We start from the raw sequence: 13,561 nt of genomic DNA, 5'->3' as shown, positions 1-13,561 counted from the left end.
AGTTAATGACAGGTTCGGGCCTCTGAGATCCAGACGTGCCCTACATCACCCCCTCCACTCCCTTTAGTCTGAGCCTCAATTTTACAACAGGGCTCATTATACCTGTGTTTGTGGCCCTCATTAATCCATGAAATTTCAGATTATCACCGCCCTCTAATAAAGTGCTGGTACTTTATGGTAAAAGAACAATATATTCTCTTATCGTAGAAAGTAAAAATATTGTATTTTCTTGAATAATTAGAACATCGTTATTAAAGGAGCGATTTCAACGGCCTGAAGCCTCTACTCCCGAATTGTATTGCTAGTTTTGTTTATGTAATTCATTCAAATTTTATTTAATAGACGTGCTTATAGACATTATATCACAATGTGTTTGCCTTTTGATGAGCTTTAACAGGAATATAATATATTTGTGATTGTTTAAGTATTTTTCAAGAAACTTCCAATTACTTGTGTTGTAACTAGCACACATTATTGTCCCAGCGATGCCCAGGTGGTCAGTCGGCTCGGTAGTCACTGTGAGGCTCGCGCGTTCGACTTAAATACATTATACGGTTCAGTCCTACTTCCATTCATTCGTTGTACGTTAGAGTTTTTCAATAAAGACTGTATTTTAGCCTGTTGAGTCATCTGGGAAACAGATTCCAATTATGACAAGCAAGCGTCTGAAACTTTTCGATATCAGACAGTTCTGCAAGCCAGTTACTAGTACTAAAATAACAATGCAGATAATCCAATAATACCACATTCATCAGAGGACGAGTCTGAAAATGCTTGTGCAACTATTGCACATCATGAACCACCAGATAGTTGTGAAACATGTTTGTGCAGAAATGCAAAAGCTGACACTCCAGAGATACAGTGTGGAAAGCCATATCATCCAGACGCACAACTAATACCACAACAGAAAGCAAAATCTCAAAATATCAACTTCCAGGGCAAGTGGTTTGATGAGTTTCCATGGCTGCACTTCGACAATCAGACTCAAAAAGTCATATGCTTTCATTGTGCCAAGGCAGAAAATATAGGCCTCTTTACAGGGAACTTGGAGAGGCCAGTGGAGTATACCTTCATATTCACCAGTTTTTGCAACTGGAAAAAGGCAAAATGGAAATTCAACAAACACCAATCCTCCTCTCAGCACAGATTCGCTATATATCCAGAAGGTTCACTTGATGTAACTCCAGTAACTGTCCAGCTACATGATGGAAAAAAGAAGCAGCAGGAAGAATGCAAAAGAAGTCTAGCTAAAATATTCAGAAGTTTACGTTTCTTACTGTGTCAAGGTTTAGCATTACGTGGACATACTGATATGGAGGGGAACTTCTTGCAGTTAATGAAGCTCCTGGAAGAGGAAGATCCTGAGTTGATGGCCGATCTGTCAAAGAAAACCACATTCACATCACCCCAGGCTCAGAATGAAATAATGGAGATGTTCAGCCATCAAATACTGAGCAACATAGCACATGAAGTGCAGCAAAGTAAAATCTTTGAATTAATGGTTGATGGCACTCAAGATGTTACAGGTGCCAAACAGGAAGCAATATGTGTATGATACGTAGATGAGAACTTTGATGTCCATGAGACATTTCATGGTTTGTACAGTGTTTCCAATACAACAGGTGAAACAATATCCTCGACTATACTTGATGTACTGACTAGACTCAATTTACCACTGTCAGGTTTAAGAGCACAAACTTATGATGGAGCCGCTAACATGAGTGGTGCGTACAGTGGATGCCAGGCAAAAATAAAAGAGAAGCAACCGTCAGCTTTGTTTTTTCACTACAGAGCACACAAGGCTAATTTAATAATGCAACATGCAGTTGAAGCTTGTGAATGTGTTCGAGATTCTATCCATTGGGTACATGAACTTGGTGTCTTGCTTCAGAGGTCAGGCAAATACAAGACAATCTTTGAAAATATTGTATCATCAGACAGCCACAATGGTCCAGTTAAATACATCCACCCACTGTGTCCAACATGCTGGTTGTACTGCCTATCTGCAATTACATGTGCTAATGATCACTACAGTGACATTGTTGATTCTTTGTCTGAATTAGCAAATGAAAAATCAGATGTAGCAGTGAAAGCACGAGGTCTGCTGGACAGATTTGACAAAGGAAAGACAGTTTTAGGATTGTTGATGGCTCAGCATTCATTAGCTGCATTAGAGGAACTAAACCATACATTCCAAGCAAAATCAGCAACAGTATCTGGCATAATTGAAGCATCTGCAATGACAGTTGAGCAATTGTGGGTATTACGAACAGAGGAAAATTACAACAAGATATTTGATGCAGCTGAGAAAAAGGTAACTTTTCTAGATCTGGTGCCTATTGAACTACCATGCATTCGCAGACCACCTAGAAGGATCACAGGTTATGGCTCAGCACACCATTCTGCATCAACTAGAGATTACTACAGAAGCCAATATTTTGAATTTGTGGACACAGTTATAGAACATCTGACCACTAGATTCAATGCAGACAACAATGACTTGAGGCAATATCTGGCACTTGAGAACATGATCACATCTGGCAAGATTGACAACTCAGTTATAAACTTCTATCCAGAAATCTGTGCACAATGGCTCGAGTTTCAGTTGCCCATGATCAAAGGAACAACAAAAGCAGTATCTCTGAAAGGTGCGAAGGATGCTTACTGTAAAATGCATGAAACAAGCCAGCAGATGTTGAGTGAAGTGTTTCTTCTCATGAAAATTTTGCTTGTATGTCCAGTATCCAGCTGTGATTGTGAACGCAGCTTTTCTGCATTAAGACGGTTGAAGATGTGGTTAAGGTCAACTATGTCTCAGTGCCGCCTCAACCATGTGGCAGTTTGTCACACTCAAAAACATGAGGTCGACAAGATAAATATAGAAGAGCTTATGAAAGAATTCATAAGTAGATCATCACAAAAGAGATCTACGTTTGGGAACATGTAGACTAGAGGACTAAATGAATCTTACTTCAATGAAAAGTATGAATAATTATGTGTTACACTGTATTGATGTGTAATTTTCAAGAGTTTGCAAAGATATTTTAATTATCTTTATTAAACAACATGAACAGTTTTTCAGTAGATATAAACTTATCAAAGGTAATTACTAATTTTTTTAATATTTGAAAACGTAATTCATGCTATGAAAGTTATTAGTAACTTTGTCAAGTATATTGGCCATCTTTTATACTGTGCAGTGTGCAGGAATAAATTCATGTAGCAGTTAGTTTGTGACACATTTGTCTTTATTCTATTAACATTTTGAAAACTGTTCACAACACCTCACTTATACAAACCTACATGGAAACCTTGAAGTATCTTTGGAACAAGAATACTCTGTGACTGCATGTTTACAGCTTTCAGGTTCCTGTAATCAGATATTATCAATTTGCAAATTGAACAGTCCACATAAGTGGTTGCAAAAATCATCCCCTCCCATCGGGTGTAAAAAATCTACGCCCCTGCAAGTGTACAATAAGAGTTATAGTCAAATCCTACTGTTTAGTTTGGCAAGAGTAACCAAAGAGTTGGTGGTTGGTACTGTAAACTAGTTACCTACTCTTTATTCTGTAAGCTAAAATTGAGGGATTGCTATATGCAGTTAGTCATTCAATATCTTCTCACAAATATTCTAAACAAACAAACAATGATTTAAAAGTGTGATGCAATTTACATACATCAGTTATACTAATAAAAATATGCTATACATTTTACAATATTTTAAGTAATAAGTTAATCTTGTTCAAGTAGTTTTAATTACTTCACCTTTAAGGTTACCGGTTGAAAGTGGTCGAAACAATTTTCATACAGCCTTAGATTAATATACAACGTTGCAGAACTGCATACAAAGCCATTTAGTTATAATGTTTTCTTAGTTTAAGAATAGAGTATTAATTATACATTTTTTAAACTAAACTTGTATCACTGTAGAATGTAATTTTGTGTAATATATTCACATTCCATTTATGCTTTTTACCATTGTAGTTTTTGAAGTTGCACTCTGTTATGGTTGATGCTAAAGTAACTTTTGTTTGTTTGTGAGAAAAAACTATTGAATTTTACTATTTATAAAAACATTTAACACTGAGGTTTAGTTCAGTGGGATAATTCTACATTAACAAGTAAAATTTAATACTGGTTTAATGGTCTATTTGTTTCAATAGGGTTCTAACATTAGCTAACATGCAGCTTTGCTTGTCATATTAGTCAACCTAAAAAATCAGTCATTATTTAGATTTTTAACACACCCAGACCACTACACTGCTTTGAACTGAAGTAGATTGAAGTGTTTTGTACATTTAAATTCTAGATACCACAGACATAAGAGGGTTGAAGTTTTCCATAAGTAATTCTGCATTAGTTGTTTAAAGAATCAACATTTTGAATGTTGAATTTTGAAAGGCAGAAGTTTTAATTTATAATACTGTTGGTAGAAGAATGTGACACATTATTTTGATAGATATAATTAGGATCCAAGCGTAAAGAAGTTGTTATTTTTATATTTGTGCTCTAAATTTAGTGATTTTTTTGAAAAATGATTATTCACATAAGAGGTTTTTCATTATTTTCCAGGAATGATATTATCTCTGGTATGTTTGATAATGGAAACTGTCAGACATGATCTAGAAGATACAGTTAATATACTGTGTTGGATATTTCGCTTTATTCCAAATTTTGCTCTCACTTGGGGATTTGGAAACATCAACAGAATCAGCCAAGTAAACAACTTATGTGATAAAATAACAAAGGAAAACATGAAAGATATATGCCCTATTCTTATCACTGTTGGCAACAATCCCATAATGAAGTGCTGTGAATGTAAGTTTCAGACTTGTTTAAGTTATTCATGTGGCCTCTTTAAATAATTTAGAGAAGTCTCATTATAGTATACATGTTTGTATGAAAAGTTTTTCAAAATACAAGTATTTTGTATTTTATTAGAAATTTCATAAAATAAGTTTGCATTTGATACAACAACAAAAAAGGCATAAAATGACTTGAAAATAAAACTATTTTTGACTTACTCTTGCCACATTTATGAAAATTAGTAAAAGTCATGTCTAAAACTGATGTCAGTGTGTATTAAATTTAAATTTTATCAGTATTATAAGCTGTTTAACACAATACATAAAAATAACTGTAAATGGAAAAGATTTAGTAAATTTTAAATTACTATAATTCTTTTTCATGTTCCCTGTCATACAGTTCTATGCTTTTTGTTAGATACTCATACAGTTCTTATAGCTACTTTGTATTTTTCTAACTCTTATCATTATTGAAAAGCAATAGTAAATTAACCTTTACTGTTTCTCAAATAAAATATTTAAGAAAAATTTATATTTATAAACTGATTTAAAATACAGAAGTATTCTTCACATTACACTAATAGTAAAGTCTACTTTCTACCTGCTTTGCTCATGAATTTATGACTTGAGATTTTTAGTATTACAAAGGCTCTTTTAAACAAAAGCTTAAGGCCAAATAAATTCTAGAGTCCACTTTTAAGGTTAAATTTTAATTTAAAGAATGCATGCAGATTTAACATTCTATGTCTACAACATAATTGCATATTTCAGTGAATTTGGTTAAAAGTGCAATCTTATTGTTGATATCAGTTTTCTTTCCTCTTTGCACCAAAATCAGTTCCTCATGGTTTTTAGACTATCTTTCAGTTTCTTTTATTTGCCACATTATGAATAATTTATACTTATGAATACTATATGGTATCAATAAGATACCACATGGGTTTTCTTTTTTTCATCTTGTGTTCATTTACATTTATTTATTTTATGTGTGACAAATAATGCTAAACTTACTTTGTGGAGTTATCAGTGGTAGTTCCCATATTGCTCAATGTTTTTGGTATTTATGTGCAACAATTTAAATAGTTTTACATGTATATTAAGATAAAATTAACAGTTTTTGAAAATTTTACTTTGGATGAAATTGGTATGGCATTCATCAGTGAAAGTATTTAATTAACAGCAGCAGTTTGCAGTAAATTTGTCAGATCTAAGCTAAATGTTCTCTGAAAATTTATTTAAGTATATATGTACTTTGCTTTTTGACATAGGGTTATTAGCTGCTGTAAAGACACAAGAATGAAAAAGAAGTGGCACATTTACATCATTTTTAAGAACAATAACACAATACAAGAAAGTAAATGAATAACGAAAAATAACTTGTCATAAAATTATATGTTCAACCTTATGATATTATCTTTAAACCTTCAAACAATGCAGGGCATATTTTGAATTGTGAAATTCAACAACAAATATCTTTTCTTCTTAAATAGGGCCCTGTATTTGCTAAAGATATAAATTAATCACATTTAATTCTTGTTGCAAAAATCCCTAACACAGTAGAAATGGCTATGTCTAAAAATATTAAAAATATTAAAAATAGAATCTCTCCTTCAACCCAGGGTCTAATGAACTTACTGCCTAATACAGTCAAATTTAACAGTTGTAAACTAGTATAGTTTTGAAGCAAAAAGAAAAAGTAAATACAAAGAAAGGTAGCAATATATCAAAAAGGTATTTTAACAACTTTGTTTATATGCTGGTTTGTTTAATGCATGGCAAAGATTTAAATGATCTTTCATTGATAAGCAGAGAACAATGTTTCAACCTTCCTAGGTCATTTTCAGGTTAATGTTTGACACCGTGACCACAGGTTATTTTACTGTGGAATTCACTGTTTCTATTGAAATGTGTACTGTGTTTTAACTCTTGTACTTTAAGTTTAAAAAAAGGCTTCTCAGTGATGGAAATGGTATTTGCCGTAACTGGGAGGGCTAACAAAAAAGAAGGAATGTCAGTCATTGAAAGGAGATATGATTGTTGTACAAGAGAGTTGTCAGATCAAGGGGAAATCCTCTTCTGGGTACTGGAATTTTGCCATTGCTGGGAAAGTCCATGATTTCAGTATTGTTACAATCAGTGATTCTGGAACAAGAATCATTGATGTCTGGTGTACTAAAAATGGCTGTTCCTACTCTTCCATTTGAGGATTGACGTCAATATAAGAAAAACACGAACATCTGAGGGTCATTACAGTGATGTGACATCTGACATGTTTGAGTCCAGTGTATAAGAATCCCACATTAACACAAGCCAGAGTAACCCAATCCTAGCTCTGGTCAGGGCCATCCATGAACATCAACGAAAGACTGGAAGTGCTATTGAAGAAGAATGATATTCATCAATAGGAGTGATCTCTCCAGTAGATCAGACAGCAGATACCAAATAATTAAGTAATTAAACTATCAGGTAATAGTGAAGCTCTGAGCTTGGAAGCATATTTCGAAACAACCATGAAATACAGAAGAGCCTTGGTTCACACTTGTTATTCTTTAACTCTAAAACAGGTGCTTACCACTTGTCATGGTCCATGAGAATACCCACAATGTCCAGGAAATCTTGGATAGGTAATAGTCAAGAATTGTGAAGGAAGACATTTGGTCATGATAATTATTCTCTTTGACCTGGTGGATAACAAAGAGCTCCTTTGAAAGAAGGGTGCCACAATAAACATGACCACTTATATACATAATTTACACCACTTGCATGGTAAACTTTACCTTACAGTAGCCTCAACAAATCACAATAATATTATTTTTGATAAATTTGTAGAAAGGCAACCCACTGGAATGATGCAACATCATCTGGATGCAAGATATCTTTTCTCATTCTAAATGGTGCAGTTTGAAGTACTAACTTTAAATCAGTTTAAAGAGAAGAAGCCAATAATAATACCTGCAGTGTCTTCATCTCTGACAAAACAGGCTAACCAATCATCTAGATATCCCAATAACAGTGCTGAAATCCAGGGAATGATCAAGGCAATCAAAAACTTCTTACAACCTATGCCACTTAGGGCATCATTTTGGATGAAAGGAACAATGTGTCTGTTCTACCTAAGAAGAGGTGTGTCACTTCCAAGTGAACTGGCCACATCTTGCCAAACAGCAAGAAGGGCAATGTGATTGGTTTCAGCTGTGAGGAACAACATCCACTAAAACATGTAATGTTTAGTCCAGTTTCTCAGGGCTGAGCAGATCCTTGTGTTTATCTACTGAGTGCAAGGGCAAGAGATAGAACCCCTACCTGATACAGGTGCAGCTAGATTACTGGAAAATCTTGTGATGTGTTAGGTTCTCTAAGTGAAACTTCTACTCAATTCAGTAAACAATAGATTTGTTCTGCTGAATGAACATCAACTAGATGTGAATGGAGAGAACATACTTGCCTATCTCTTTGGGTTTTTGCTTACAGAATCAGGTAATCATCACTGTCCATTGTTCTGATATCAGGATCCTCAGGATGGGCATATTATAGAGTTTTATCAGGCAATTTTACTTGTGCAAACAAGTGAACTGGTGTTCTGCTGTAAGGTTATTTAGTAGCACTCAAATCAACTCAAGAACAGTGGACTGCACAAGTGTATGTGAGAGACTTAGTGATTAAAACCTCCCATCTAAATAAGTTATATTCCATTGTTTACTATAGATGAAGTCGAGTTCCCTGGTACTGTATAATGGTTATAGAGCCAATTAAGTAGATTGTTTCCTATCAAGAAAGCATAAGGCATATCCTCAGGCATATATCTGTTTGAGGGGGGAGTAATGAATCTGTGGTAGTATTCTGCAATTATAGATGATCAGTATATACATGAAGTGAAAATAACTGATGCTAGTCATAATTTTAAGGTTACATCCATGGCATCATGTACAAAAGTTGATACATGATTACCAAGATATCTGAGATTACAAACAGTCCATACTCACTGTAGTGACATCAACTCAGTGACTTATTAGCAGACTGTGCTGAAGTATTTGTGAAATTAGATAGACAATTGACTGAAATAGTCATGCAAAGCACATAGATACAGATGATTTAGTAATGTCCAATTAAACATTAACCTAACAGCTTTTCCTGAAGTACTGTGGTTGAAGCCAACACCAAAGTGTAGTGGATGGTAAAGGATGGGATCATGCAGTCTTCAGAAAGTGTTTAATTGTTTCCAGTTGTGACTGTCAGGAAGGTAGAATATACACCCCAGTTCTGTATTGATTTTTGATTACTGAACATGGTACCTCATTTTGATATCTTTTTTAAACTGTGAACAGATGACTGTCTGGATACATTAGAAGAGACCTGGTGGTTCAGTATGCTATACCTGGCACCTAGATAGTGAAACATTAAGCTTTATCATGAGATTACATTTAAGATTGCTTTATGCATGAAAATTAACTTGTACAAGATTTTCATCAAGCTATTTAAGATTATAATGGAGATCATCCTAAGAGAAGTAGCTTATACACATATATAACATTTTATTGTTTGTTTCCATGTTCAGGTCTGGGACTGAGAATCTGAAAACGTTATCCCAGAAAATAAAAAAGGGTGAACTTGAAATTACAATATGGTAAGAAGGAATGTCTTAATCATGTTGATGGTAAAAAAGGAATCATAATAGATTCTACTAAAACAGCACTGGTACAAGGTTGACCTTACATTTTGACTGAATAAGAAGTCTACAGAGTCCTTGGTTTTGCATCATATTACTTACAGTTTGCAAACCTCTTCAAGATCACCTCACTACTAATGGCTCTCAGTAAAATGTAGACACATTATATGAAGTGAGGAATGCAAGAAAGTATTCCAGTTCCTGAAATAACTGAAGTGAGAATGTTGGCATGTCTATGAAAAGATTGTGAGTTTTTGCAAGATATCTGTTCTAGTGATAATTCAACTAGAACAATGTTATCTCAGATGCAGAATAGAGTAGAATGTGTAACTGTAAATATTAGTTACATGCTCATGGCTCCACAACAAAGGTGCTATATTAGAAAAAAAAGAACTTGCAATTGTAGTTATCTTAAACACTTTCAGTGTGACTTTTATGTTAAAACGTTTGCTGTTTGAGTGGATCATGTATTGTTGAATAATTGACAAACTTTTAAAATCCCAAAGGGATAATATCACACTCAATAATAGTGTTGCAGGAGTATGATTAAATCATACATTATTACGTGGGCCCCAAACCTGAAAATACAGACAAGGTAGTTCTCCATATAGTAAAACCCTGTTAATTTATGGAATGCCCTTATCTTAGAGATTGTGTGAGAGTTCAACCAGTTTCTTCAATAGTGAGAACAAACAATACCATAGGAGATCACACCAGTATATAAATGCCATGATTAATACTTCAGGAGCTCCAGGAAGGGCAAGTGAAGGACCAAGGTTGGTCAGGGGCAACAGTATAACGTATCACTAGCTGAGAATGAGCAGTGCTGTACTGATGCATTTGTATGAGCAATTATGAGTGCAGGAAGATGTTCTGTACATTGTTATCAAACACAAAATAGTGGTCCTCAGTTTGTCCTCAGAACTTTAAGGTATGGGATTTTCTAGACTGTATAACACAAAGACTCAAGAGAACAATGGCTTTACCTGCACTGTGCTAATATTCAGTGATGATTCTTCAGATTGAGTCAGTGTTTAGTGCTAGTGTGTAACATCAAGAGAAAAAGCCTGTCTAAATAGAGTAAATACTAAAAAAAAGTAGTTTTAGTTCTTCTCTTGAGAAAACAGCCATTAATACCAATAATCCACTCCTTGAGACAAAATGTGGTCACCAATGTATACATTCTTGGACACTGTCAACTCCAAAAAATTAACAAATTGATATATCTGCTCATCAGTGTCTGATACATAATCTAACTATGAAATATATAGTCCAGTTTGAAGCACTTGAAAAGATCAACATAGACCAGGAAGTTAACTTTAAGTTAACAACCATCTTCTGAATTGTGTAAGTGATGGGTGTGATAACAATATCAACCCCAGCCTGGTGGTTTAGTGGAAAGGATGATTCTTACTGTTAGGCATATGCAGTTAAGGCGTGTACTAGTTTTCATGCAAGTATTTGTATATCAAGAGCTCAAACAGGCTGTCATATGATAGAATAGATGGTATGATGAGACAATAAACGAAAAATATCTAAACTGAAGAATGGAGATGGATTTAGTAAGTTCTATCAGCATGGAAGCCTCTGCTTCTGGCTAGAATATATTTCATATTGTTCTCCAATGTACTGGTCCATTGATGTACAAATTACTGCATTTGAGAGGCATGAAATTGCATAGTACACATCAAACAGCTGCAACTATATGTGGATGAAAACTTCTGATCAACTGACTTTGCAAATAATCAGAAGAGAAACCTTCAAGTCATACAAAAATGAGAACACTGTTTCATTCCACTCCTACATTGAAGATTAGGAGGAAAGAATTGAGAGTTCTTACCTGGCTACTCAGGATGGGTTAGATGGTAAAGCACTGAAACTAGAGGTGAGACACAGTTCTGACAGTTCATGGAACTTATAACAAAAATCTTCCATTGTCAATGATTATAGGAACACTAACTGGAAGAGATGGTGATCCTTACTATCCAAGCTTTCAAGTGTTTTTATCATATACTCTTTGTTCTACATTGTGTAGTTTCCAGTTTATTACCTTAGAGCTAAGGCAACTGGATATAGTAGAAGTAATGCTTAGTATACCAAAAGCTTGCACAACTGTAGATGATAGCTAAGAATTCAACAAATTACTTGAAAGGGCATTGTTATCCATGCCTTCTCAGCAATGGAGTGGTACTTTAGGGTGTGATGTATGTACTACATTGTATGATTACCATTCAAACACTGAGTTAGGATGGAATGTTGCTTGATAGATCAACTGAACTGAAAAGACTTTGTAACTCTTAATTTCAGAGCTATCAAACAGAGTTTCGTTTTAACATACATCTACAGAATTTTTGATAATTGCTGCTCATTTAACACAATTTACGATGGCTGGTGCCAGTAGTTATGATACCTAAAGCATCAGCATCTTGCACTAAGATTACAGACTACCCTAGTGAAATTAATCTTATATTTTCTTTAAAATAATTTTATAAACATAATTAGTTGAGCATATATTTTTTATAAGTCAAAAATAAATTATTATTTCTATATGATAACCTCAATTTTTATAGATATATTATCTAAATTTGAAATCCTACTAAAATGTACAGAGTAACAAATTATTGAAATATTTATAATAATCTGGTGAGCTTATAAGTTGGCATGAAGTTAAATATACATCTGTAAAATGGTGACTGTGTCAGGAAAACACACCTGTGTAACACAAGTGCAGGGATTTGTAAGTATATACTATCACTGAAAATTCATTGATTTATCAGCAGTAAAGAAAGGTAAGTTAGATAACTATTATATGATAGTATAACATTTTCAAGCCAATTAATTTGCAGATATATTGTAGTCTTGCAGTAATAAAAAACCAGGGAATGAAGAATATTTTTCTTTTCTTTTCAGTGTTGTACCAGAATGATGACGCTGTACCAAAAACAAGCCCAGTAACTTGGGATAGATATGGCTGTGGTCGGGATATGTTAATTCTTTTTCTTAGTGGAATAATCTTCTTCTCACTGCTCCTCTTAGTGGAGACAAACCTTGCACGATTCTGGTACCAATTTAAGCTTGTAGTAAAAAATATTCAAGACACATTTGTTTCTAATGCATACATGTATGTTGATCAAGATGTTGATGTCGCAGAGGAACAAGATCGTGTAGAAAATGTTCTTAAGCAAGGGCAGGTAGCATCAGAAGCACTGGTGGTGACAAAGCTAACCAAATACTTTAGCACTCTGTGTGCAGTGGATAGATTAACTCTGGGAGTGCACAAGCAGGAATGTTTTGGGTTACTTGGTGTCAATGGAGCAGGAAAGACAACAACTTTCAGGATGTTAACAGGAGATTTGATGCTGACTGATGGAAATGCTTATATTGGTGAATACAGCTTGAGGCAGGACATGAAAAAAGTAATGAGATGATTTAAAGTAGCCAAAATTTCTAACTTTCATATTTTGATTTGAATATAAACACTTAATTTTTTGTAATCTTTTTCCTCATTTGTTATATTTAAAATATTTTGGAGTCTAGCCAAGCAATTACAGTCCATGTTACATCCAGTCATGCTGCTGTTAATGGCTCTACATTTTCATAAAAGCCTGCAACATAGTTTTAAGTGTAAAAAAATTCCATCGTATCAAAAGAGCATCACTTCTCCCTGATGGTGGTTTTTCAGTACCTATTTTAACCGTCCAGTTCCACAAAAATCCAGAAGGATTGTATCTGGTGTTTTGACAACTTTGACTTTGTATGAAATAGTATGAATATTCATTTCATTTTCCAGCTGCTCAAGTTGTACATCGCTTTAATGAATGTCTCATGGAGCAGTTGCCTAAGGTAGATAGACAGCTTGTGTCACTGATTTTTGTGTTTGTGATTTTACACATTTTGATAACCACAATGTAGGTATGATTATTATAGATTACTTTCTGGAATGTTCAGGCTCCCCACAATGATTCATATTCATTCATTTTTCAGTGCCATTACTTTCAGTGGATATCCCCATCTTGGAAATTCCAAATCCCCAGTCTGAATACACTTATGATCTGAGTGTATGAGTATTTTGTACTAAAAATTGTTG

General features: G+C 34.3%; 1 protein-coding gene across 3 annotated transcripts in view; it reads left to right on the top strand.

Moving 5' to 3' along the window:
• Nucleotides 1-13,561, top strand: part of LOC143229740 (phospholipid-transporting ATPase ABCA3-like) — a 120,309-nt gene that overhangs the window by 94,264 nt on the left and 12,484 nt on the right. For all 3 annotated transcript variants that reach the window (XM_076462489.1, XM_076462490.1, XM_076462488.1), the window contains 2 exons: nucleotides 4,576-4,821; nucleotides 12,385-12,890. In XM_076462489.1, coding sequence (XP_076318604.1) covers nucleotides 4,576-4,821; nucleotides 12,385-12,890 — 752 coding nt within the window. The remainder of the gene's footprint in view (nucleotides 1-4,575; nucleotides 4,822-12,384; nucleotides 12,891-13,561) is intronic.

The sequence above is a fragment of the Tachypleus tridentatus genome, chromosome 10 (assembly GCF_004210375.1).
Source record: "Tachypleus tridentatus isolate NWPU-2018 chromosome 10, ASM421037v1, whole genome shotgun sequence".
In the NCBI taxonomy this organism is placed as follows: domain Eukaryota; kingdom Metazoa; phylum Arthropoda; class Merostomata; order Xiphosura; family Limulidae; genus Tachypleus; species Tachypleus tridentatus.
Note: the sequence above shows the minus strand (reverse complement) of the source record. Positions and strands in the feature narration are given on the sequence as shown.